This window comes from Dipodomys spectabilis, unplaced genomic scaffold (assembly GCF_019054845.1).
Source record: "Dipodomys spectabilis isolate Male_0828 unplaced genomic scaffold, ASM1905484v1 ptg000003l, whole genome shotgun sequence".
Classification (NCBI taxonomy): domain Eukaryota; kingdom Metazoa; phylum Chordata; class Mammalia; order Rodentia; family Heteromyidae; genus Dipodomys; species Dipodomys spectabilis.
The window spans coordinates 4,085,628-4,113,045 of NW_024870680.1; the positions used below are offsets into that span (position 1 = coordinate 4,085,628).

A 27,418-nucleotide genomic window follows, 5' to 3' on the forward strand; every position below is an offset into this window, starting at 1 on the left:
ATTACCCAATCAGAATTGTAAAATAAATAAAACTTTTTTTCCTGTAAGTAATCATTCAATCTTTGGTATTCTGTTATAGAAAAAAATGGCCTAAGATACTATAGTTGATGAATTGCCAGGAGCTCAAAGTTCCAGGGAATCTAGTGCCATCAGTGCCCCAGCATTTCAGCTCACCTCTGAGTGCTCTGTCAGGTTGTTTCAAGTGAATATTGGAGGAAAAATGCTTTCTTGCATCTTTCAAGGGAAGGAGAAATGAAGCATTTTAAAAATATGTCAGACAATTCTGTTGTTAGCCAGCTCTTCCCTTTGGAGAAACTATTTCATAAGAGTAGGGAGCTTTCAGACACCGACAATCTACTCTCTCAGTCTGTGAACACCAACTAGGTGTCCAGTAATGCAATTCAATTTTGACACTAACAACCTGGAGTTAATGTTAGATTCTACACTTTCAAGGGTTTACTCCCACAAGATTGCCTCCATTTAACATAACAGCTGCACATTCTCAGCCATTCATACGGCTTACTGACTCTAAGTCTGATGTTCCCATAACCCCCACCTCATGTTCAAATATTTGCTAGAACAGCTCACACAATTCTGAGATAAACTTTATTTATATATCCTTGCTAGTTATAATGAAAGTGATCAACTTAATGAAGTACAAGAGGAAGGCCTGGAAGATTTTGACTCAGAAGCTTCTGTCCACATGGAGTTAAGTGTAACACTTTTCCAGCACAGCTGTGTGTGTGTGTGTGTGTGTGTGCTGGTATGAGGCTTGAACCCAGGGCTTCCTGTTCTCAACTTTTTCACTCACAGATGATGCTCTATCACTTGAGCCACATCTCCAACATTTTCCCTGGTTAATTGGAGATAGTTTCACTGACTCTTCTACCATGATTGGCTTCAAACTGATGTCCTTCAGACCTCAGCCTCTTGAGTAGCTAGGATTATAGGCATGAACTATTGGTACCTAGATCTATTTAGCACCTTGGCAATTCTCTGAATTTCATTGTTGAGCTTAATCTCCAGGTTACCTATATTCTTCTTAGAGGTTGATGGGTAGGACTGAAAGTTCTACTCTTCAATTATTTAGTCCTGAGCCCAGGCTCATTCCAAGGCTCTGTACCATTTAGGGCTCCACTCTGCCACTTCATTAGTATAAACTCAAGTGTGATTGCAAGGGGCTCATTATAAAAATTTTTAAACCCACTCCTATCATTCAGGAAATTCCAAGGGCTATAGGAGCTCTGTGCCAGGAGATACGAACCCAATTCAAACGATTCTGGTATTATACCATACAAACCTAACCTGATAGGGTATTACCAGAGTAATCTATTCAGGAAAAAGAAAATACCCAAGTTCAGCTGCCTGTAGATAAACGGACACTCCTAAGGTGGGGGAAAAACCAGGAAGCATTAATGAAGCTCACTCTCCAGGGACAGGCTCACCAAAACACTGCAAACTAATTTTCTGTAGTCTTCAGACTACTGAACGTTTTGCATTTCCTTAGACCATTCTACACTATTGCTTAAACCTTATCTGTTTACTGGGATTTCTTTTTGTTAGTCCAACATGTCTGAATTTCAACACAATCGTAGTTTATAAAACATACTGCACAGAGAAAAACAGTTTGAAGAAATGAAAAAAATGTAGCTGAACTAGAGTCAGGGGTGGCAGGATGTTAGAATTAAACTGAGAATTAAAAATGGATTAATGTGTAAAAGGTCCTAGTACTAAAAAATAAAATAGGCATGACTGTTTATTTGTGGAAATTGGAAAACTGAAGGATTAATCATCTGAACACCTTTAAAACTAAAGAGAAGCCAGGTGCCGATGATGTAGAACGCTGAGATCTGAGGATCACGGTTCAAAGCTAGCTGGAACAGGAAAGTTCATGATAGTCTTATCTCCAAATAACCACCAGAAAACCAGAAGTGCCTAAGTGGTAGAGCACTAGCCTTGAGCAGAAGAGCTTAGGGACAGTGCCCAGGCCCAGAGTTCATGACTGACATAAATAAATAAATAATATATATATATATATACACAAAGTTCTTAATATGAAAGTAAACATCCATGGTTTAAGAAAAATAGGAAAAAGATGTGAACAGATGCTTTGCCAAAGAATATATAGTGGTAGTAAGTAACGTTTTGAAAATATATTTAGCATTATGTTTGGTGTGCCTTACAAACTCAAACAACAGTGAGATTTAACTATACACCTACTAAAATTTAACTATATACCTACTATTGAAAATACCGGCAACATTAAAGGCTGGTAAGGGTGGGGAGTAACAAAAAGTCCCATTCATTATTGGCAGAAGTGCAAAGTGGAACATTTCCTTTAAGAGTTTTGGCAGTTTCTGAGAAAAGTAAACACATTGTTAACACATGCTCTATCATTTGTGCTCCTTGGTATTTATCAAATGAGTTGAAAAAGTGTATATCAACACATAAAATATATTCAAATATTATAGCAGTTCTATTCATAAGTTCTCAAAAAAACTAGGCATAATTAAAATACTTTTCGGTAGGTGAGTGGATACATAAACTGTGATATGTCCAAATAAAAGACTATTATTTGATCTTTAAAGAAAATAGAGCTATCAAGCCATGAAAAGACTTGGAGCACAGAATGATCTTTTTTTTTCTTTTTATTTTTTTAAATAAGTTTTTTATTGTGAAAATACTGTACAGAGGGGTTACAATCACATGAGCAAGGTAATGAGTACATTTCTTATCAAGCATTGTTGCCTCCTCTTTTGTTTTCCCCCTACCATCCCTTCCCTCCCATCTCCACAACTACATCCCCCTTCCCCACCCCCTCCCCGGCCCGGCCCATGATCTTTTAGAAGATTTTATTTTTAATTTAATTTTTTTTCAATCCTTGGGCTTGAACTCAGGGCCTGGGCACTGAGCCTCTCTCTGTGCTTAAGGCTAGCACTCTACCACTTGAATCACAGCACCACTTCCAGCTTTTTCTGTTTATGTGGTACTGAGGAATCAAATCATGGGCTCCATGCATGCTAGGCAAGCACTCTACCACTAAGCCACATTCCAAGACCTGTTTTTGTTTTTTTGAGACAAGGTCTTGTAGCCCAGGCTGATCTCAAACTCACAACTTTCCTGCTGCAGCCTCCTGAGTGCAGGGATAATAGACATGGAGCATCACACCTGGCTTACATGGAGAAGTCTTCAATGCATATTAAGTGAAAGAAGCCAATTTGAAAAGGGCTACCTACTATATAGCTCACATATACTATATTCTGGAAAAGGAAAAAAACATAGAAATGGTAAAATTTAAAAAAAGGAATCAGTAGTTGTCAAGAGGGGAAGGAAGGGATGAATAGATAGAACAAGGAGAATTTGGGAGCAATGAAACTGTTCTATACATTCTAATAGCAAATACATGTCTTCATAGATTTGTCAAAACTTACAGAACATACACACTTTGGGTAACAATAACATGTTAATGGGGTGTCACTGATTGTAACTGCAGCCCGTGATGTCCACAATAGGGAAGACTGTGCATGTGTTGAAACAAGAATATGGGAAGCGTTTGTATTTTTATTCTCATTTTTGCTGTGAGCTAAGATTATTCTAAAAATATAGCCTGTTGCTTAAAAAAAAATTCAGTATATGGCTGATGCCTATAACTAGCTACTTAGGAGGCTGAGACCTGAAAGATAGCGGTTCAAAGCAAGCCCAGGCAGGAAAGTCTGTGAGATTCTATCTCTAATTAACCAACAAAAAGTCAGGCTGGAGGTGTGACTCAAATGGCAGAGCCTTAGCTGAGAGACCATAAGGCCCTGAGTTTGAGCCTTGATTTTTTTTTTTTAAACCAATATATCCAAAAGGAATACATTTTCCCAACTTCCTCTTTCTTTAGGATGCTCTTTTGGCAAAAGAAAATCATGACATATATTCAGGGACCTAAGTCAGAAACCTAGGAATCAACATTTTTCCATCTCTAGTGGCGTTTGTCACAATGTCCTCTATCTATCAGCTAATTTTTCTTTTGATCTTGCCCTTGGGCTGTTATGAACAGGTAGAGCTACTTTTATGGCATTTAGTTTCCCTAATCTTCTATCCATTTACTGTGAATCAACCCTAACAGTTAACTATTAAACATAAATCTAGGCTGTGTAGAACTTTCTTGATACCTTATCTCATAGCAATGCTCTGATTAAACTGAAACCAAAGCAGTAGAAAGGTAGAAAAATTAGGAAAGAGATGAGTAACGGTTTCTAGCTCAGTGAAGCTTGTGTGTGTTTTGGGGTTTGAACCCAGGGCCTGAGTGCTGGTCCTTTAGTTTTTTCACTCAAGGTTGGCTTTCTATTACTTCAGCCACAGCTTGACTTCTGGCTTTTGTAAATGGGGATAATAGTCTCACAGACTTTCCCGCTTGGGCTAGCTTGGAGCTGTGGTCCTCAGATCTCAGTCTCCTGAGTAGCTAGGATTTTAAGTGTGAATCATGAGTGCCTGGCTCAAGCATCATTATTTAATAATTAAAATAATTTTAACAAATGAAAGATACCACAAGGATTAGGTTGATTTTCATGCCATTTCTGTACTTAGAACCTTTCAGTGTCTCTCCATTGCCTTCCAGACTATATCCATAGTCTGTAATACAAGGTCCTTCATGGCCTGAATGCCATCTTCTTTCCAACTTTATCTGCCCCTTTTCTTCATCCACCCAGTTGTTCAGTCCAGCCCCCTAGACAGGAGTCATTCTTGTACAGTCTCTTTACTTGAGCAACTATTTGCATCTTCCTTGCACTGTCACTGACTCACCCAGTGAATTTGGTTGATAATGTGCTCAAACTATGTCCAAAAATCTTTGGATTTTAATATCCATGACTTCCACTCTAATTTAAGTTATATCATTGCTCTTCCTGTTTTCCATCCTGCTCTTGCTTCACATTTCTTTCTCCACATAGCAACAAATACTTACTTTTAAAACTTGTTGGGGTTTTTTGTTGTTGTTTTGTTTTGGCCAGGCACCAGTAATGGCTTATGCCTGTAACAGTAGCTATTTAGGAGGCTGAGTCCTAGAGGATCACAGTTTGAAGCTATCTGGGTCAGAACAATCTTAGAGATTCATCTCCAATTACCAGCCAAATGTTGAATGTTGGAGTGCAGGCAGGGCTCAAGTGGTAGAGTACCCACAAATAAGCAAGATAACTGAACGAGAGAGCAAGTCCCTGAGTTCAAGCCTAAGTACTGATACTGAGAAAAACAAAAGTTTTATTTTTTATTTTTTAAGAAATCATACCATTCCTTTGTTAAATTTTAGTAAATTCTCATCTCACTCTGAATAAAATCTAAATTCCTAGAGTTGGGTATTGATGGCTTACTCCTATAATCCTAGCTACTTGGGAGGCTGAGATTGGGAGGATTACAGTGTGAGACCAGCCTACCAGAAAAGTTTTCAAGATCTCTTCTCAAGGAAGAGCTAAATATTGTGGCTTGTGTCTATTCTCCTGGCTACCAGAGTCTACTTCCAGGTAGGAACCAAGATTCAATCTCAAAAATAACTTCCAAAACTCAGGGCTGGAAGTGTGCCTTAGTGGTAAAACTGCCTACTTAGGAAGAGAAATCTCCCAGTTCAAACCCCAGTATCAAAAAAAATAATCAGCCAAACCTTTCCAAACCCTTTGCTATTTCTTCTGTAACAAAATGTAGTGATTAAACTAACATAGCACAACTGTCAGGTTTTGGAACTATAGTTTCTAGAACCTACCTTCCTTTATAGGTTTGAAATCTAAAACAGATAGAATGGGACTAAAACCAAGGTGCTGACAGAGCTGGTTCCTCCAGAGACTTTAGAGATGAATTAGTTTATTTCTTCCAGCTTCTACAGGTGGTTGGCTAACCTTGGCTTACAGCCAATAACTTTTACCTTCAATTGCCTTATCTTCTCTCTGACCACCTGTCCTCTTATAAGGACACTCTGAGTATATTAGATTCTTTCAGATAACCCAGGACAACTGCCTCAGCCTTAGCTTAATCACACCTGTAACATCCTTATAGGATAAGAACCTTATTGGGTAAGAAATCCAGAGTCTGGGGATGATGACACTGTTATCTTTGAGAGAGAAGGGGGCATGATTTAGCCTTTCTACTCCATATAAAAAATGATGAGAGGGGATGGGAAGGTGGCTCAGTGGTAGAGCGCTTGCCTTGCATGCCTGAGGCCCTGGGTTCGATTCCTCAGCACCACATAAGCAAAAAGAAAAAAGCCAGAAGTGGTGCTGTGGCTTGAGTGGTAGAACGCTAGCCTTGAGCTGAAGAGCTGAGGGACAGCGCCCAGGCCCAGAGTTCAGGCCCCACGCCCGGACCCCCCAAAAAAGAATGACGAGAAAAATCTGTTGAACATAAAAACCTGAATTTGTTACAGCAAGTGTGGTGTTTCACACCTGTAACCCAGCACTTGTGAGGCAGACGTAGGAGGATTACCAGTTTGAAGAGTGCCTGAACAACCTAGTGAGATAATGAGAGAACTTGTTTCATAAAAGAAAAAAAAAAAGTCAAGGGCTTGGAATGTAATTAGTGGTAGAGAGCTTGGCTAGCATGCATGAAGCCCTGGGTTTGATTCCTCAGTACCACATAAACAGAAAAAGCCAGAAGTGGCACTGAGGCTCAAGTGGTAAAGTGCTAGCCTTGAGCACAGAGATGCTCAGGGACAGTGCTCAGGCCTTGAGTTCAAGTCCCAGGACTGCCTCCCCACCCCCCCCCCCCCCAAAGAAGAAAAAAGTCAAGATTTTTTTTTTAAGTTCTTGATATCACATTCACTGAGTCTTAAAGTCTCAAAAGGAAAGAGTTAAGAAAAGACATTTACAGGATTTAGGAGGGGCCTGGTATTAATCATAGGGTAGGTCTGTGGTGGATATATCTTAGGCAAGGATTGATTGGTTATATTTGGAAACTAGATAAATTTCTAGAACATATGAGTGTACAAAGTTGCAGTTGAATTAATATACCTGTCATTTATTTTGTAGTTACTGAGTCTAAATAAGTTAGTCTTAATAAGAGCTTTGGTAATTTTTGTTGCAGGTCATGGAATGATACAGTTTGCAAATTATTAACTTTTGCTTCATTTCTAAAACATTATTTATTTATTTTTTTGTCGGTCATGGGGCTTGAACTCTGGGCCTGGGTGCTGTCCTTCAGCTCTTTAGCTCAAGGCAAGCGCTCTACCACTTGAGCTACAGCACCACTTCCGGTTTTCTAGTGGTTTGGAGATAGGAGTCTCATGGTCTTTCCTGCCCGGGCTGGCTTTGAACCACAATCCTCAGATCTCAGCCTCCTGAGTAGCTAGGATTACAGGTGTGAGCCATCGGCACCCAGCTTAAAACATTATTCTTTTGGACAATCTTCAGCCCAACTTGGGCTGATACATCATCTATCTAGATCTGCATTGCTATTTAATAAGTTGCATTTGCTACTAGGCTTGTCATGGCCATTTGACCTCTGAAAGTACCAAGCCTTTTTGTTGTCTTTGTTGGCTGATTATTTGTAAATGATCCAGTGTGACTGGCTGTGTCACTGTGGCTCGGTAGCAGCATTTAAGACCAAAGATCATATGTCTGGTAAATGTAATGTAGATTGGTACTAAAATAAAAATTATTGGCGTTTTCAAGACATTTCAAGGACATATTCCTAGATTTTCAAAACTAGACAATAAAAGTATGTCCCATACTTTATTTGGATCTTGAAATTAAGTGTCTTTTTCCCCCTGTTAACCAGAGTAGGGCTTGTTAAACCTTACCAGGATGTGAAGCATTAATTCTGGTAACGATCAAGAATATAGGTTAAGGTAGATGGGTGTGGGCAAATCATGCCTGTAACCCTATTCAGAACACTGAGATCTGAGGATCATGGTTCCGAGCTGACCCTAGCAGGAAAGTCTGTGAAACTTTATCTCCAATTAATCAACAAAAAAGATGAAAGTAATAGAGCTGTAGCTCAAGTGGTAAAGCACTAGTCTTGAGTGGAAAAACCTAAGGGATAATGCTAAGGCCCTGAGTTCAAGCAATACTGGCATTAAAAAAAAGGAAGAAGAAAAGGAAAAAGAATACAGATCTTCCTGTTGGCTGGAACCACTATCTTCCAGTAATTTGCCAAAATGACTAACACAAAGGGAAAGAGGAGAGGTACCCGATACATGTTCTCTAGGCCCTTCAGGAAACATGGAGTTGTTCCTTTGGCTACATACATGAGAATCTACAAGAAGAGTGATAGTGTAGACATCAAGGGAATGGGTGTGGTTTAAAAAGAAATGTCCCACAAATGTTACCATGGCAAAACTGGTAGGGTCTACAATGTTACCCAACATGCTATTGGCATTGTTGTAAACAAGCAGGTTAAGGACAAGATCCTTGCCAAGAGGATTAATGTGCATATTGAGCATATTAAACACTCTAAGAGCGGAGATAGCTTTCTAGTGAAGGAAAATCACTAGAAAAAGAAGGAAGCCAAAGAGAAAGGGTCCTGGGTTCAACTGAAGTGCTAGCCTGCTCTACCCAGAGAAGCACACTTTGTAAGAACCAATGGAAAAGAGCCTGAGCAATTGGAACCTATTCCCTATGAATTCATGGCCAAGACATGTAAAAAAATAAAAGACTGCTGGACTATAAACGTAAAAAAAAAAAAAAGAAAGAAAAAAGAATACAGATATTGAGAATACCATGAGTAAAGGACAAAGTTGTCCATTAACAATCAAGCACTTAGCCGGGTGCCGGTGGCTCATGCCAGTAATCCTAGCTACTTAGAAGGCTGAGATCTGAGGATCGTGTTTCAAAGCCAGCCCTGGCAGGAAAGTCCGTGAGACTCGTATCTCCAATAAACCACTAGAAAACTGGAAGTGGCACTGTGGCTCAAGCAGTAGAATGCTCGCCTTGAGCTGAAGAGCGCAAGGACAACACCCAAGCCCAGAGTTCAAGCCCCACGACTGACAAAAAAATAAAAAAAAAAAATCAAGCACTTTAAACCAGGAGAATGAAAAAGCCAAGAAGATAAAGACACAAAACCAAGAGGATAAATATCCAAAATAGACTATGACACTCAGAGAGGTTTTGTTCCAGTTTTCTTGGGTAGAAACAGCCTACTTCATGTGGTGTTTAACTTGTTCCAAGGCTCTTGATCTAGCTGTCTATTCTTATAGGTTATCTCCCTCTGGATATTATCTAGACTTCTCAGCATGCCTTAAAAGCCTTGCACAATCTAGCTATAACTGACATCACCTCTTAAGCCTCTGTTTCTTCTTCATTCTCTCTGGCCAAATTGGCCTTATTGCCAATTGTAAACAAATTAATCTTGTTTCCACCTAAGAGTCATGGTAGTCAATATTGCTTTTATGTGAACTAATCTTCCCCCCAAAACTTTCATTGCCCCCACTATCTCTTCTAGTCCAATGTCACATTTTCCTTTATCACCCAGTTTATACTCTTTTTCCCTGTCATTCTTGATTCTTTTCCCTTCATGTCACTCTTATATTTATTTCTTCATTATTATACAGCTGTTTTGAAAACAAGATCCATGAAGGCAAGAAACTCTTGTTGTTCAATTAAATGCTTTCAGGGTCTAAAGTACTATCCATAATATACAGCTGCTGAATGATTAACACCTCCCTCTCCGAAATACACATGCACTGTTCTATACTCACATTTAACCAGTTTTGACTCTCAAGTGTTTGCTTTTTTGGAATGTATGGTCCTTCTACTTGAAATGACTCTCTATGGTTTCCTTGCAAATCTTGATTGTGCTTTAAGACACAGCTCAAATATCTATGTTCCTGTGAAGCTCCCATCAACCCATCCCAGAAGAATTAGTTATTTTTGTCTGTTATTATCGTATTCAGTGCAATACTTATATTGCTTAATAAGTTGTGATATGTCTAATGCATCTCTGAATTCTAAACCTAGCAGAGGACTTTTCCCAATGATTAAACCTAGGGCCTTATCTATGCTAGGTAAATGTTCTCACACTAAGGTACATCTTCAGCCCTTGGATCTCAAATAGCTTAATGTTTCTTAAAAACTATTTCCATTTTGCTCCATGGTTAGAGAGGTTGTGATGACAGTTAAGGTCAAGGTCTGCTAACCTTCCATTTTAAGGGAAGGATTGTATTTAACAACTACTTTTGCATCATCTCTATAAGCTATAAAAGGCCTAAATACATCATAAGTCAGGCACTTTGAAAATTAATGTCCTTTTCTTATCACTATGATAGAATTCTTGGCATCATCAACTCAAAAAGGAAGAAGGATTTACTTTAGTTCATGCTGTCAGAGTTTTCAAGACATAGTCCTTAGCTCCATTGATTCTGGGCCTGTGGTAAGGCAGAACTGTGATAAGTCACACTGAAAACATCATATTCCTGAAGGTGAGCTTTCTAGTCACTGTGACAGAATGCTTGGCATCAACAACTCAAAAGGATGAGGTTTCCATCCCTAGTACATCAATTCTGGGCTTGTGGTGAGACAGAACATCATAGTGATGGAAGCATGTGGAAGGAAAGGTCTGCTTACCTCATGGCAGACAGGAAACAGAGACAAGCCTAGTCTATTAACCTACTTCCTCTAGGGAAGCTCCACTCCCTGAAGTTTCCAGACCTTACCAACTAGTGCTACCAGTCAGATACTTGCTCTTTAATGCATGTGCCTTTGGCAGGGATGGGGGGGGGGGAGGGTAATACTTCATATTCAAATCATAAGAATCTGAAAGAAAGCAAAGTGTAGGATATCTGAGAGAAGCTGGAGACTGCCATGACTGCTGTTTGTTGCGGCCACACTAGGTAAAGCAGTGTGTATTAAAGGCAATAGGGAATGTCTGTAACAGTTTTAAAAGTTTATGAAATACTTCCATGAGGACTTCAAGCAAGCTTCTGATAGACCTGAAATCTAATACTGATTCCACTATTGTTAATGTCTAGATATAAAGTGGTCCCCCAAAGGCTCCTATGTTGAAGGCTTTATCCCCAGATGGTAATATTATTGAGAAGAAAATGGATCATGAAGGCAATAACTCAATCAATTATTTAGGCTCATTGTAAAGCTCATAGTGAATGGGCCTAAAAGCAAGAGAACCCAGTTGACCATGGACCGAAACCTTTTAAACTCACCCCAAATAAATTATTGTCCTGTAAATTGTTTCCCTTCAATATTCATCATAGAGATGAAAAATAAGTAACACATCCACCTAATACCTGAGCAGATTAACCATGAGACTTCATTTTTCTTAAGTCTCAATATCTGCATGAACAAAATAAAATGTTTCAACAAGATAACTAATTTTATAACAAAGAATACTGCAATTTCAGAGTCATAATTTAATAAAGCAAATAAAACTTTTGTAGATAAGTATTCCTGGTTATGTAATTATCCAGGGTAGTATCCTTCCAAGAGTTCATCTATAAGCCCAGGATTCTTCTATTTTATGGCTTTTAATTTCTATATATATGTATATATATTTTTTTTGATACCTTACCTGGGACTTGAACTCAGAGCCCTGGGCACTGTCTGAGCATTTTTTTTATTACGGCTAGCTCTCTACCACTTGAGCCAGAGCTCTACTTCTAGCTTTTGGGCTGTTAATTGGAGATGAGAGTCTCACAGATTTTCCTGCCATGCTGGCTTCAATTCTCAGATCATGATGCTGTTGAGATCCTAAGATCTCAGCCTCCTGAGTAGCTAGGATTATAGAAGTGAGCCATCAGTGCCTGGCACGTCTAGATTTTAAAAAATTATTATTATTATAAAAGTCGTGTACAGGGGCTGGGAAGTTGGCTCAGTGGTAGAGCGCTTGCCTTGCATGCTTGAGGCCCTGGGTTCGATTCCTCAGCACCACATAAGTAAAATGAAAAAAAGCCAGAAGTGGCGCTGTGGCTCAAGTGGTAGAACGCTAGCCTTGAGCTGAAGAGCTGAGGGACAGCGCCCAGGCCCAGAGTTCAGGCCCCACGACCGGACCACCCCCAAAAAAAAGAAAAAAAAAAAGAAAAGTGGTGTACAAATGAGTTACAGTTACATAAGTCAGGTAAAGTGTACATTTCTTGGGCTGAGAATATGGCTTTAGTGGTAGAGTGCTTGCTTAGTATGTATGGAGTCTGGGGTTCAATTCCTCTGTACTACATAAACAGAAAAAGCCAGAAGTGGCACTGTGGCTCAAGTGGTAGAGTGCTAGCCTTGAGCAAAAGAGGCTCAGGGACAGTACCTAGGTCCTGAGTTCAAGCCCCAGGACTGGCCAAAAAAAAAAAAAAAAGTACATTTCTTTTTGGACAATGTTACCCCATTCTATGTTCTCTTCCAGTTTTCCCCTCCTGTCCCCACCCATAAGTAGTAAAGTTCATTTCAAAAGTGTCTAGTGAGTACCACTGCTGCATTTGTTCAACTTTTGTCCCTCCATTTCTATGTCCTTCCTTTCCTTTTCAAAGATAGCTAAATGGACAAACAAGACAAAAGGAAAAGCAAACAAAAATAGCAACAAAGAAAAGACCTCTTGTTTCCATTTACTGGAGTTAATTTCAATAGATATTATTTTATATGATCAGATGCACATAGGTATTGCACCTTTGTGTTCCTCCCTTAAGAGTAACCTCATTTGATCTCACTGTGTGTGAACGCCTAGTGTCTTGTATAATTTATCATGTACCTGTGTATCTTAGGTGCAGTTTCTGCATCACTTCTTGATTTTTTTGAAATCTTTATTCAGCCTTTACTCAAGGAAAGAAGAGCATATGGAACACATGTTGGAGGATTTCATTGTTTTATGAGCACAGCCTTAAGAAGTGGCTTTCATCATTTCCACCTTCTCCTTAGATGAAATCAACCACATGACTTCAATGAATTACAACGGTGCCTGGGAAACAGTCTGAGTGCTAAGAAGGAAAAAGAAACAGTTTGGTGAACACAAGCTGTCTCTGTCACTTAAGGTCATGAAGTTGCTTTTTTAGGGTAAAACAGATAATACATGCAATGTGCTTGGCTCAGGGTAAGTAACCAACAAAGTTACATGTTGTCATTGTTATCATAAGTGTGTATGCTGAGAACTTGAATAAATTTCCCACATTTGGAAGTGGAGTACTTGATTGAGTTCTAAGAGAACTAGTAAAAGTCCTTACTTTCTTGTAAGATGCTATAAGGTAATCTTTTACTGCTTCAGCTGCATCAGGAAGTGTAAACATGTACAGGCAAAGGAAGGATGAGTTGCTAGGTATTCCTATCAGCTTAGTTAACAGAGTGTCAAGAGTTAACTGTCACTGCCTGAGAACAGTAGAATAGGAAACTACTAGGCTCTCTTTGGACCTGAGAACAAATTTAAGTAAAAAACAAGTGAAAAACTTTGGCCATGTTTCTCTTCCATGTTTTTTTTTTTCTCTTATTTTTTTCTTACTTGACATTTTTTTTTCAATCACTGTGTTCTGTTAATGGAGTAAATAATATTTTTATTGTTATTAAGTAGTTGTGTAAAGAGGTTACAATTCCATAAGTTATGCTTCTTGACAATGCCTCTCCTTCGTTAACCCTCATTTTCAGCCTCTGATCCCTGCCCACACAGTTACATAGTTTGTTTTTTGCATAGTGTGGTATTTTTCTTGTTGTTGTTGTAATTGTTGGTTGTGGGGCTTGAATTTAGGGTGCTGTCCCTGAGCCTCTTTGTGCTCAAGGTTAATGCTCTACCCCTTGAGCCACAGGGCCACTTCCGGTTTTTGAGGGCTGGGAGAGGGGGAAATGGGGTGGTGCATCATAATTGGAGATAAGAGTCTTATGGGGACTTTTCTGAGTGGGGCTGGGATTTAGGGCAATCACCTAATATGTAGGGCTTATTTGTATACCTGTATTAACATACTTAAGAGCACTTTCTAGAGTTATTGTAAGGAGAATTAAATGAAAAACTTCAGGAGTAGTCCTAGCACCTATGAGGGAAAAACTTAGGGTTCTTTCTCCCTGCACCTCATATCTATAAAACATACTCTTTTTTTTTTTTAACTTACAAAGGGCTTAGAAAATAACATGCTGCCGGGCGCTGGTGGCTCACGCCTGTAATCCTAGCTACTCAGGAGGCTGAGATCTGAGGATCGCAGTTCAAAGCCAGCCCGGGCAGGAGAGACTGTGAGACTCTTATCTCCAATAAACCACCAGAAAACCGGAAGTGGCGCTGTAGCTCAAGTGGTAGAGCACTCGCCTTGAGCTGCAGAGCTGAGGGACAGCTCCAAGGCCCAGAGTTCAAGCCCCACGACCGACAAAAAAAAAAAAAAAAAAGAAAATAACATGTTATTTGTTTCCTGTTGTTCTTGTACTGTTCATTTGCAAAAGCAAATAGACCTTCAAGTTAATAATTGAAATAGAAAATTGATTAATTCTCAACACTGGCTCACTAAATTGAGCATCTAGGATGGTGCCTGACATACAGTTGACAATACTATGTGCACACCTTATTCACATATATTTTTGAAAGTGTGAGTTAATAAAATACCGAAGCATGGTGCTATAGATAATTATAGGATGGACACACTATATTTGTGAATAAGGGGATAGATTTTTTTTTTTTTATCAAATGAAAGATTTAGTACTGGTAGGATACCAAATGGGTGACTTAAGTATTTTTATTCATTTATTCAGCCATCATTTTGCTATGTCTGCTGCAATTGGGATTTCTCCGTCCTCCAGGTTAGTACAGGAGCCAATATCAGAAAGACAAAGTATTACAGGAATAACAAAAGAAGACCATGGCCCGTCCATTGGGATGTGAAACCACATGCTACATACAAGTAAGATAAGTAGTACAATGTTAGCTGAGTACATGCTGAATGAGTTGTTAGGTAAGCACTAGGTCACCAGTAGTTTGCATCCCAGGCTGAGTCCTGAGTTTAATCTTTTAGGGTAGAGCCAGTCTTAGTCCACTTCATGGTTGCTGTAGCCATAGATAGACTAGATAATGCCTAGTAATGTATTGACTCATGTTTTGGAGGCTGAAATGTCCACGATCAAGAGATTGGAATCTGGCAAGTGCCTTCTTGCTATGTATAACTTGAGGACTCAAGCCCTTTTATAAACAGCATGAATCCATTTGTGAGGGTACAACCCTCATGGCCTAGATATTTCCCCTTAGGTCCTACCTCTCAACACTGTTGCATTGGGGGTTAAGCTTTCAAGACATTAATTGGGAAACCACATTTTAGAGACACAAACCAAATGCTTATTGAAAGATTTTAGTGCAAAGAAGATTTTAGATTTAGAAAGATCTCAATTAGCTTGGCACCAGTGTCTTACTCCTGTAATGTAGCTACTCAGGGGGCTGAGATCTGAGGATTACGGTTCAAAGCCAGCCTGGGCATGAAAGCCCATGAGGCTCTTATTTACAATTAACTAGCAAATAGCCAGAAGTGGAAATGTAGTTTAAGTGGTAGAACACTAGCCTTGAGCAAAAGAGTTAAGAAACAGGAAGTGGCGCTGTGGCTCATGCAGTAGAGCGCTTGCCTTGAGCTGAAGAGCGCAGGGGCAGCGCCCAAGCCCAGAGTTCAAGCCCCACAACCAAAAAAAAAAGAAAAGAAAGAAAGAAAGAAAGAAAAAAAAACACTGGAAAAGAGTTAAGAAACAGTGCCCAAGCCCTGAGTCCATTCCTCCTCCCTAGTACTAGCATATGTGCACATGCTTACACACACACACACACACACACACACACACAAACACGGGGGGGGGGGGGGGGGGGAAGGGGGAAGACCTCAATTAGAGGGTTAAAGCATGAGATAAATTGGTTACCAAGTTATGAAGTAGGAATAAGAGGGATGATTGATGCTGAACTAAGGCAATAAAACTAGTGTTATGAGAGAAAGGGTTGACAGGATTGGTTAGACAGCTCGATGAAGAAAATGAGAGGACTCAGAATGCATTGCAAGTTTCTAACTGGGGATTCTCTGCTGGTGGTGAGGTCACTAATAGAAACAGAAAATAAAGGGCTGGGAATGTGCCTTAGTGGTAGTGTTTGTCTAGCATGCATGAAGTCCTGGGTTCGATTGCTCAGTACCACATACACAGAAAAGGCCAGAAGTGGCGCTGTGGCTCAAGTGGTAGAGTGCTAGCCTTGAGCAAAAGAAGCTCAGGCACAGTGCCCAGGCCCTGAGTTCAGACCCCAAGACTGATCAAAAAATAAATAAGTAAATAAAGGAGAGGGTCATATGGATTAAAGGTGTAGGATGGTGGAAGAGAATGAGACAAGTTTTATTCATACACAGTTTGATGAATATACAGGATTTCAAGCAGAGATACTTCTTGAATTGACAGAGGAAATTTGATTAGAACTAGTTAATTCTATTTTGGAACATAGTGAAAATGTAAGCAAATAATGTAGACAAATGATTCCTATCCTCTCAACAATCTTCTATCTTCCATATTTCTCTGTATTTTCTATTTTTCAGTTCTAAACTGTATATAGACCTCTACAATAATTGCTAAGTGTTTACATATTAGGCATTTATAACATGTAGCTCAGAAAATAGTAAGTAAAATAATCTTTCTAACAAGAAGCTACTTTTATTGATTTATATCTCTTTATTTATGCTGGTACTGGAGCTTGAACTCAGGGCATGAGTGCTGTCCCTTAACTTTTCTGATCAAGGCCTGCATTCTACCACTAAAGGCACACCTCCACTTCAGCTTTTTGCTGGATAATTGGAAATAAGACTTTTCTGTCTGGGATGGCTTTGAACTCAGATCCTCAGATCATCCTGATACTCAGGTTATTGAGTGGCTAGCTTGAGCCACATGGCTGGCTAAGAAGGTGTTTTGTTAAAAGTTGGACAAGTTCTCAATTATTTGCATGGAGATGATTACAAAGAACTTCTTTGTTAACAGTGTAATACTTTCCTACAATATCTAAGTGTATAAAAATATGTTTCCAGCTGTGTGCTTAGTAATAGCTTTTCCATTTCCCAAATGGAGTATATTTTTGGTGACTATGCTAGTATTGAACCTCAGAATGAGGTTTATCAGCACAGAGGTTCAGGACACCAGTACCTAGAACAATGAATCCATAAATGAACAGCAATGATGGGTAATTATCTGATGGGTAATTCCATTGTCTGATAAGACTTTGGGTGGCAAACTGGGCACAAACTACCAATGGGTTGCAGATACACTGAGGGAAAGTCATTAGAGTTTTGTGAAATTTGAGGCTGGTTTGACAAGGATGAAGCCTGCTGGTTTAAGAGCTGTAAGTTCTTGGCAAAAGCTATGGTGTTGCAGTTTCACCAGGTATAGTAGAAGAAAAAGTGAGTGTATGTGTGTATATAGAGTGTGTATGTGTGTAGGAGTGGGACTACAAAATTCCTGACATGATACATAAAATGTGAACTATCTATTAGTTTTGCATCTTTTGAGAGTCACCATATTGAAGCACAGTATTTTGGATTTGTTTGGCAGATGGTGTACACAGATTTTCTGAGTATGTTAGCATTTCGTTTGAAACTATCAGGATTACATATGACTATGATGGTAATTTAACATTCAAAGAGATTGAAAGTTTCTTTAACCTTGAGTTAAATGTACAGCCCTAATAACATTTTAAAAAGCTGTGTTAATAGATCTGAATACCGTGACAGCAGTTTCTCAAGATGTAATAGTTCCTCTAAAAATGCCTAGGGTGCTCTATCAATGTCTTTCCGTGGAAATCTGGTTCACCCAGGAAAAGAAGCCAAAGGGAAGAGCGACTGAATCAGGGGAGAGGGCAGAACTGATGTCTGACTCTTTGAATGGGACTTCTCCATTTACCACCCCTCACTTCCTTCTATGGCCTGGACCTTTTAATCTCCACAGCAGTCAGCCTTGTAGGGTCAAGCTAATCGCGGTTGACATCATCCTACTACTTCCCCTTTCAAATTCCAGAGAAGCTATGTGTTTCCTGTCCCCTTTGACACCCGGAGAATGAATACTGCCTGGCTTTGTATCTAAATTTAGACTGCCAGAACACAGTCGAGTTTTTATAGTAGAGATAAACAAAACCAGGCGACATTTCCAAGCCTGTCAAGGAAAAAAAAGTAGGGGAGGGGGACCCCCAAAACCCCATCGGTGGTAAATGAAGTGGGGGAGCTTCAATAGTTCCCCCCCCAAACGAGCCAGGCCTGCTGTTAGGTTCAGAAAATAGGCGGACGGAGCCTTTTCCTTTAAGCCCGGAGGACGGCTCTGGGGGCGTCCGCAAGCGCATTCTCGATGGCTAGGAAAGCCCCGGGAGCTGGGGCCCCGACGCCCCGCAGGCAGCAGGCAGCAGGCAGCTGCACGTCCTCTTTGTCAGGCCTCCGGCTGGAAAGGCAGACACGGAGGCGCTCCGAGGATGGGGGTGCGAGTGGGGGTCCCAGAGGGGCGCGGGAGCAGCGCCGCCCCCAGGGCCGGCCCGTCCCGCCCCGCCCCGCCCCTGCGGCCCGCCCCGCCCCCCTCTGTGACCCCCGCCAGCCTTGGGCGACCTGTTGGCAGCGGGGTCACGTGACGCGGCCCGCCGCGCACGGCCCCCGGGCGGGCCTCCTGTTGCGCCCGCCCGGCGGGTTCCTCCGCGTAAGGAGCGGGCGCCGCCCCGCTCTCCCCCCCCCCCCCCCCCCCCCCCGCCGAGCCCAGCGGAGGGAAAAGGGGCGGGAGAAGGAAGAAGGGGCGGCGCCCGAGTCACGTGACCCGGGGCAGCCCGGAAAGCTCCGAGGAGGAGCCTGGCGCCGCCATTTTCCTGCGGCTGCCTGTCCCTCTTCCCCTGCCCGGCTCCAGCTGACCAGAGGCGGGGTGGGCTGAGCTGCGGCGGGGGGGGCCAGGCCGTGCCCGACAGCGGGTCGGACCCCGTGGGGGACGCGAGCCGCTTCTCTCGGGGGCCGAGCGGCGGCGCGCGGCCCTGAGCCCCGCCCCAGGCCGGCGGGCGGGCGGGCGGGCGGGGAGGCCGGTGGGGGTCGGGGTGCAGCGGGGGGCGGGGGCTCTCGGGCGCTTGGGGGTCCCGGTCCCCGGCGGCTGCCGAGCGGACGCGGGGCGGAGGAGCCGCAGAGATGTCCGGCCAGAGCCTGACGGACCGGATCACCGCCGCCCAGCACAGTGTCACCGGCTCCGCGGTGTCCAAGACAGTATGCAAGGCCACGACCCACGAGATCATGGGGCCCAAGAAGAAGCACCTGGACTGTGAGTGCGACCCCCCCCCCCCGGCCCCGCCGCCCGTTCCCTCCCCGCCCTCCGCCCCCCTCCCTGCGGCCGGGCGAGCCTCTGGGCTTTGCTTCTTTTTTTTTTTGCCTCCATCACACCTGCCTTCGCGGCCTCGGTCTCCTCCACCCCGCGTCTCCAGATCGGACTGGCCACTCCTCCAGGGCGGCCGGGGACCCCCCGCCTCACCCCAGCTCTGCTTTGCTGCAGCCTCTGCCCTTCGGTGTCGGCCGTTCCAGGCCGCCTGGTCGCCCTCGCTGGAGCGTCGCCCCGCCGCTCCGGGACTCACCTCCCCATTGTCTTCCCATTAGCCTTTTTCGGGGTTCCGTAGACATCCAGTGGCACCCAGGTCCCTCTTAGGCCGCAGCCCTCGAAGCCGTTCCCACTTCCTTTTCTTCTCCTGGATTAAAAAAAAAAATCTCCCTTCCTTTTCTCGCTTTTCTTTTCCATCACCGTCTTCTCCACTTCTGGCTTATCTTTCTTTACCTCGAGCGCCTTCCGTTAAGTTCCCTCGACTCATTTTCTTGTCAGTTTTACCCCGTTTTCCAGTTCTTATTCCCCCCCCCCCCCCATCATCTTGGTGGGGGAGCAGCAGTCAAAGGATTGGGTTTGGTCTGGGAAAAGCTTTGTGGCAAGTTAGCATTTCTGTTTCTCTCCGTTGGAATGCAATCGCTGTGTCGCCCTGGCTTTGGAGGGGGATGAGTTGTGAATGTCAGCCTCCCTTCCTTTTTTTTTTTTTTTTTTTTTTAAACATTCAGATGAGGGTCGGGAGAAGGGACTGCAGATCCTAATAGTTCCTGAGTCGGTTACCCTGGCCGTTTGAACTTCGAAGCTTGAGGGCGAAACATAGACGGTTGGGATTCTAAATGGATTAATAAACTACAAATAACCATCTAGTTAAATACCTTGGCGGAAGAACGTTTGATACTGAAGTTTGGCTATCTTTTCATTGAAGCTGTCTTTCGAGAAACGGAGTTTTCTTTGTGTTTTATGACTCCTTTCACTAACTTGCTACAGTTAACAGAACCAACTCTCCCCCTCACCCCCCATTTTTTTTTTTCTTCCAAACCTGGAAGCCACCTGTAAGCCTCTGCCTCCTTTTTCTTTACATTCTTTCATCTCAGGGTACAAAGCTCAATGGATTACTGAAGCCCTCAGTCAAAGGAACTTCGACCTGAAACTCTTGGGGCGGGGAGAGGGGGGGAAGTATAGTCACAGTTGTTAGTTCCCTTTTTAAATGGCTAAAGACACATTAGCCCGCCCGACTTTCATCATACATGAAAATTAATTTGCTTTACCTTGTGAAGCAAGAGTGAGCATGTCCTGAAAGGCAATTCACAGACAGGAATTCTGTTTTCATTTTGACTTTGGCTGTGAGGTTTGTACTTTAAAAAAAAAAAAGTGCTAAATGTGAATTCTTCTGAGATGGTTCGCTCATGAAGTGCCGTTAGAACAGATAATGCTGCAGACATGCCCATTATTCTTTGTGATTTGTTTCTTCCCTATGGAAAGGGTTTGTGAAAATCATTACTGTTTGTGTGCTTCTGACATTCAAGCAAGGTGCTTTTCAATGATTAGTTTTAGCCTGTTGGAGAATGTATTTATAGGGCAACACTGTGATAAACAAAACATTCTTTTAAATGCATTTCGACTGTCTAATATTCTTTTATCTAATATTCCACATCGACATTCCTACTTGTTTACATCCCTTCAGAAAATTACTTGATTTTTCTTTATCAAATCTGTTTGTCCTAACATTGTGTTAATTATTCTTTTTTTATTTTGTTTTTGTTGTTTAGTTTTGCTTATTACTGTGGAGGGAGAAGAAGAATTAACTGTGACTAGATGAACTATTTTCCTTGACTCAAAAAATGATTGTAACAGTAGCTATAGCTCCTAAAAGTTTATAAAGGCATATTTTACTTTAGATGTAGCAGTGTGATTCTTTTCTTTCTTTTTTTTTTTTGGTCAAGTTCTGGGGCTTGAACTCAGGGGCTGGGCACTGTCCCTGAGCTGCTTTTGCTCAAGGCTAGCACTTTACCAATTGAGCCACAGAACCACTTCTGGCTTTTTCTGTTTATGTGGTACTGAGGAATTGAACCCAGGGCTTCATGCATGCTAGGCAAGCACTCTACCACTAAGCTACATTCCCACCCCTGTGTGATTCTTTTTACACGTTACTAGACACCATGGCAGATAGGTTGTTTAGAGAAAATTTATTTGCTTGGGGTTTTTATCGGTTTTCTTCTTTAAAAAATTCAAGTAGTTGTACATAGGAGTTTCATTTTAACATGTCAATGTATGAGAGTTTTTTTTTAATCAATGTTAATGGCCTTTTCTCTTGTAATAGCTACTATTGCATATGGTCACTGGGTATAGGTATAATCTCATTTGTAGTTCTTTTCTCTCTAGTGCTGTCATGTTTTCAGATGTCTGTTTTTGCTTTTTTTTTTTGGGTCTGGTCGTGGGGCCTGAACTCTGGGCCTGAGTGCTGTCCCTCAGCTCTTCAGCTCAAGGCTAGCACTCTACCACTTGAGCCACAGTGCCACTTCCAGCTTTTTTTTTCTTTTTGCTTATGTGGTGCTGAGGAATCGAACACAGGGCCTCAAGCATGCAAGGCAAACGCTCTACCACTGAGCCCCAGATGTCTGTTTTTGTAGAGCTTGAATCTACCTGGTGGTTTTTTAAAGTACTATGTAAATAAGGTGTCTCCATTTATTCTCAGTGAGGTCCTAAAACAGTGATACTGTTTTCCCTTTCACCTTTTCAAATGTCCTTGAAACTATAATTAACAAATTAAGTAAATCTCACCAATAAAAAAGGTTTACAAACCTTTCCTCTCTCACATTTGCACATGCTTTGAGAGAATGGAAAAGACTTCCACAAGCAGTTCTTGGTGTCATCACAATGAATTTAAGGTTTTAAAACAGAACAGTATCATTTATCATTGGGAACTTTTTTTAATAGCAAGAGATTAATTTTTTTGCATCTTTTAATGTCTCCAACACCTAATGCCTACTGCTTCAGACTGAGTAGAAGCTAATTTTATTTTTTTAACTGGCAGCATTTTACAAAAACACGCTGAAGATTGTTATTTTCCTTGTAAACCCTTAAGACTGGTGGTGGGTTTTGTGTTCTTGCCAAGAACCCTCCAAATTAGGAAGTGACTATAATCCATGAATTATAGCTTAATTCATACTATATTAAATGCCTGTGGAAGAAGAATCTTTTTTCTTTGCTTCTAGTTGTTCGGGATAAAAATGTTAACTATTGTCCTTAGTGGCATGAAAAGAGTGGTTAAACTTGAAAGATGTGTAAAAACAAACAAGATTATGTTCAGTTTGAGGTATCTAATGGCCATTCATAATCAAGAAGAGTAGCAGTCAGTCCTTGTATTTGAAGGATTTTAGTTTGGCCCCAAATACCCCATCTCCAAGTAGCTAAATCTATAGATGCTCTATTCCTTATATAAAATGGCATGCATAACGTTTGCATATAAACCATGCACATCCTCCTGTACCCTTGAAATCATGTCTACATTGCTTACATCTGATACAGTGTAAATGCTATGTAAATAGTTGCATTGTTTAGAAAATGACAAGAAGAAAGTCCAGTACAGACACATGTTTTCTTTCCTCAAAGTATTTTGACCTGAGATTGGGTGAATTCCGGGATGTGGATCCCACGGAAACAGAGAGCCAACTGTAGTTTGTACTGTAAGAGAAACTTTTCCTACAACTGACAGTCATTTTTGTAGCTGTTATGTTTGTAATTAAGATGAATTGTAAAACATCCTGGTAAAGTAATAACACAACACTAGTATGCTTATTTTAGGAAATGCTTAATATCATATGTTGAGCTATGCTTTTTATGTTAATTATATGTCATATATAGATAATTTCTAAGTGGTTTGAATTTAGAGTGCAGGAAAAGTATAGTACTATAGTTAACCTGAGTAGTTTCTTTCATATGATTCTCAAAGCATTTGTATGAAATACTTAGCTGTCCAAAACTATACTTTGTTTAAAAATAATATAATCACCAGAATAGTTTTAATGTAAATGAAATTATTTAGATTAAATATATTTTTTTGGTGCCAGTCCTGGGGTTTGAACTCAGTGCCTGGGTGCTGTCTGTGAGCTTTTTTGGTGAAGATGCCCTATCACTTGACCCATGATGCTACTTCCAGTTCTTTGGAGTCTCATAGACTTTCCTGGGTAGGCTGGCTTTGAGCCCTGATCCTCAGATCTCAAACTCAGGAATAGCTAGGATAACAGGCCTTGAGCCACTGGTTCCCGGAAAAATTGTTTATTTATTTTTTATTTTTGTTGGTTGTGGGACTTGAACTCTGGGCCTGGGCACTGTCCCTCAGGTTTTCAGCTCAAGTCTAGGGCTCTACCACTTGAGCCACAATGCCACTTCCGATTTTCTGAGTGGTTTATTCGAGAGATAAGTGTCTCAGACTTTCCTGCCTGGGCTGGCTTTGAATCAAGATCCTTAGATCTCTCTCAGCCTCCTGAGTAGCTAGGATTACAGGCAGTGAGCTTGACCCCCGGCAAATTCTTTATTTTGACCTTAATCATCAATTAGAAAATTTAATGTGAAAGCCACTTTAAATATGGCATAGTGGTACACATGGTATAATGTGAAAAAAGGTAGAATGTGAAAGTACATCATAATGTGTAGAAAATCACCTTTGTTTCTTTCTTGTTCAAAAGGACTTAAAAAAATAAAAGAAGTTAGAAAACTCAATGTAAAGGCTTGTTGGCCAGGGGCTAGAACTTTATAAACTTTCAAAATGAAGGCTCAGTATTTGCTCTTCCTGTTCTTTTGGTGGCCAAGCTGGCATTTCCGTTACTTTGTATTCTGTTTCCCTGTTCTTAGAGAATCAAAGGTTTGGATTTGACCTTTTAGAATTTTTCATGTTCATTGTTGATATTGTAATTTTTTTTATAGAAAATTGTTCTGTACAGTTAGATTTGTCTGATACCAATTTAAAAGGAAAGCGTGTGTGTGTGTGTGTGTGTGTGTGTGTGTGTGTGTGTGTGTGTGTGTTATGGACTGAGGTTTGAAGTCAAGGCCTTGAGCTTGTTAGCTGGCATTCTACTACTTGAAGCCATGACTCCACCCCTGTGTTTTGCTCCTTAGTTTTGGAGATAGAGTGTAGGGAACATTTCTACTGGGGCTGACCTTTCACATCTTACCTTAGCTTTCTTAATAGCTAGTATTACATGTGAACCAATCGTACCTGGCTTTTAAAAAAGGAATTCTCCCCTCACACCTCCCCCCCTTCCCCTACCAGGGCTTGAACTCCAGGCCTCTTTCTTTGCTTGGTTTTTCTGCTTTCCACTCTTGGCTGGCACTCTGCCGCTTAAGCCCACCTCTACTTCCAGCCTTCTGATTTTGTTTTATTTTTTAAGAGTCTCAAATTTGTTTGCCCAGAATGGTTTCAAACTGATTTTCAGTCTCCTGAAAAGAGCTACGATTATAGTCGTGAAATGCCAGTACTCCATTTAAAGGGGAATCTAATAAGACTTCATACTAAAAGTTCAGAGGTTTGTGATTTGCCAGATTGTCCAATTGCTAAGGACTTCTCAAGTTACGTCCGTAGATATAGTGTATGTGTTCTTTATGCTTATGCCTATAATTTTATTTTTTGGCAGTTATTTGTATGCTTGCATACAGAATACTTTATTAACAAGTTCATTCTTCTTAACAGCTGAGTGATGGAGGCTTTACTCTCCCAAGGTCACTCATCTAAGAAAAGGTGAATGAAGATTTAAACCCAAGTATTGACACCTGTTCTGTCATCTCAGTGTGACTTTTTGTCAGTTATATAACTGGTGACCTGTATTGACATTTTATTGCTACCCAGAGTCCATAGGTCACATTAGGGTTCACATTCCATGGGTATAGGCAAATGTATGATACATATCTCTATTACAGTGTTATATATGTGTATATGTGTATATATGTGTATGTATATGTTATATGTGTGAGTATATGTATATGTGTGTGTTAGTTGCCCTAAAAATGTTCTGTTTTCCCAAATCCCTGGAAACCACTGATTTTTTTTTTTTAACTATCTTCATAGTTTTGCCCTTTCCAGATGTCTTATGGTTGGAATGATGTAGTATGCAACCTTTCCAGATTGGGTTCTTTTAAGATTTTTCAATGACTTCATGACAATAGCTCATTTCTGTTTGGTTTTGATAATATTCTATTGAATGGATATTTCCAAGTTTTGGCAGTTATGAGTTAAGCTGAACGGTTAACCATGGGTTTGTGTGTTATAAGAATATGTTTGGAGCTGGGTGCTAGTAGCTAACACCTGTATTCCTAGCTACTCAGGAGGTTGAGATCTGAGCCTTGCGATTCAAAGCCAGCCCAGGCAGGAAAGTCTGAGTAACTCTTATCTCCAATTAACCACCAGAAAGCCCGGAAGTGGTGCTGTGGCTCAAGTGGCACAGCACTTGCCTTGAGCTGAAGAGCTGAGGGACAGCACCCAGGCCCAGACTTCAAACCCCATGACTGACAAAAAAAGAGAGAGAGAGAATATATTTGGTTTTATAACATACTGCCAAACTCTTCCAATGTTACTGCCATTGCATCGTTTTTTTTTTTTTTTTTTTTTTTATTTGTATCATGAACTGGGGTTCCTGTTCACATACTCTACAGCTTTTGGTATCGTCACTTCTGGATTTTGACCATTCTCATAGAAGTATTTTGCTGGTATTTTTTTTTTTTGGAGGGGGGGGGTCTTGGTTTGCATTGTCTTAATGATGTAGAGCATCTTTCCAGTGCTTACTTGTTATCTCTAATGAGGTTTTTGTTAAGGCCTTTGATCCTTTCTTTTTTTTTTTTTTTTTTTGGGTCCAGTCGTGGGGCCTGAACTCTGGGCCTGGGCGCTGTCCCTCAGCTCTTCAGCTCAAGGCTAGCACTCTACCACCTGAGCCACAGCGCCACTTCCAGCTTTTTTTCTTTCTGCTTTTGTGGTGCTGAGGAATCGAACCCAGGGCCTCAGGCATGCAAGGCATTCACTCTACCACTGAGCCACCTTCCCAGCCCCGCCTTTGATCCTTTCTAATAGTCAAAATCATTTTTTTTCTTTTGTTTAAGAGTTGTATCTATATTTTAAACATCAGACATAGCTTTTGCAGATATTTTCTCCCAGTCTGTTGCTTGTCTTTTTGTTCCTTGACAGTGTCTTTACAGAACAGAAATTTCTAACTTTAGTGAAAAGTAGCTTATCACTTTTCAGTGTTGTGTCTAAAAAGTAATGACCAATCTCAAGGTCATCTAGATTTTCTGTGTTATCTTCCAAGAGCTTTATTGTTTTGTATTTTGTATTTAGTTTTGTGATCTGTTTTATTTTGTGAAAAGTGTAGGGTCTATATAGATTGCTTTTAAAAAAAATACTATTTGTTTATTTGTTCAGTACCAAAGACAGAGGACTGTCTTTGCTTCACTGTATTGCCTTTACTCTTACTGGCTTTTTGTTTCTTCGAGACAGGTTCTTACTGTAGCCTAGGCTAGCCTAGAACTTGTTGCATAGCCCAGGCTTGCCTAAAATTTGTATCTCAGTGTCCTGAATGTTGGGTTTGAATTCAGTATCTTGTGGTGGCTTTTCTACTTAAGCTACGCTTTGTAGCCTGAAGTCCTTCTTGCTTTAGGTTATTTTTCAGAGAGGGTCTCAAGTTTTGCTCGGGGCCAACCCCCTCCTATCCTCTGGATACTGGAGTCCAGAGTAGCTGGGATTATAGTAAACCATTGCACCAAACCTCTCATCGGTTCTTCAGATAAGAGCCAGGGATTCCAAGGAGTCCCAAGACTTGCTGCAACTTCATGAGGTCAAAATGGTATTTGAACTAAGATAAAATTTGCCTTTCCCATTTTTGTTTTTATCATTGCACACTGGAGATTTCTAGGGCCTAAGAGATATGTGATTCTGGAACTGGAACTGTTATTTGCATTACTGAACAGTTGTGGTTTTTTTTTTTTTTTTTGTGCGTATGTGGTTTTGTTTTTGTTTTTCTTTTGCCAGTCTTGGGGCTTGAACCAAGGGCCTGGCCTCTGTCCCTGAGTCTTTTTTGTTCCCAAGGCTAGCATTCTACCACTTGAGCCACAGCACCACTTCTAGCCTTTTCTGTTTATGTGAAGAATCAAACCCAGGCTTCATGCATGTTAGGCAAGCACTCTACCACTGAGCCACCATTCAAAGCCCCCTGAATAGTTTTCTACTAAGCCAGTTAGTGAAGTGT

At 41.1% G+C, this 27,418-nt stretch overlaps 1 protein-coding gene and 1 pseudogene across 11 annotated transcripts in view; both read left to right on the plus strand.

The window, feature by feature from the left end:
* The first annotated feature begins 8,085 nt into the window (after positions 1-8,085).
* Positions 8,086-14,745, plus strand: LOC122113622 (annotated as a pseudogene).
* A 3,901-nt stretch (positions 14,746-18,646) lies between these two features.
* Positions 18,647-27,418, plus strand: part of Picalm (phosphatidylinositol binding clathrin assembly protein) — a 99,068-nt gene continuing 90,296 nt past the window's right edge. For 7 of the 11 annotated variants that reach the window (XM_042689807.1, XM_042689829.1, XM_042689812.1 and 4 more), the window contains exon 1: positions 18,647-19,139. In XM_042689807.1, coding sequence (XP_042545741.1) covers positions 19,010-19,139 — 130 coding nt within the window. In that variant the 5' untranslated portion in view covers positions 18,647-19,009. The remainder of the gene's footprint in view (positions 19,140-27,418) is intronic. The other 4 variants (XM_042689821.1, XM_042689845.1, XM_042689854.1 and 1 more) reach the window with 1 other exon arrangement.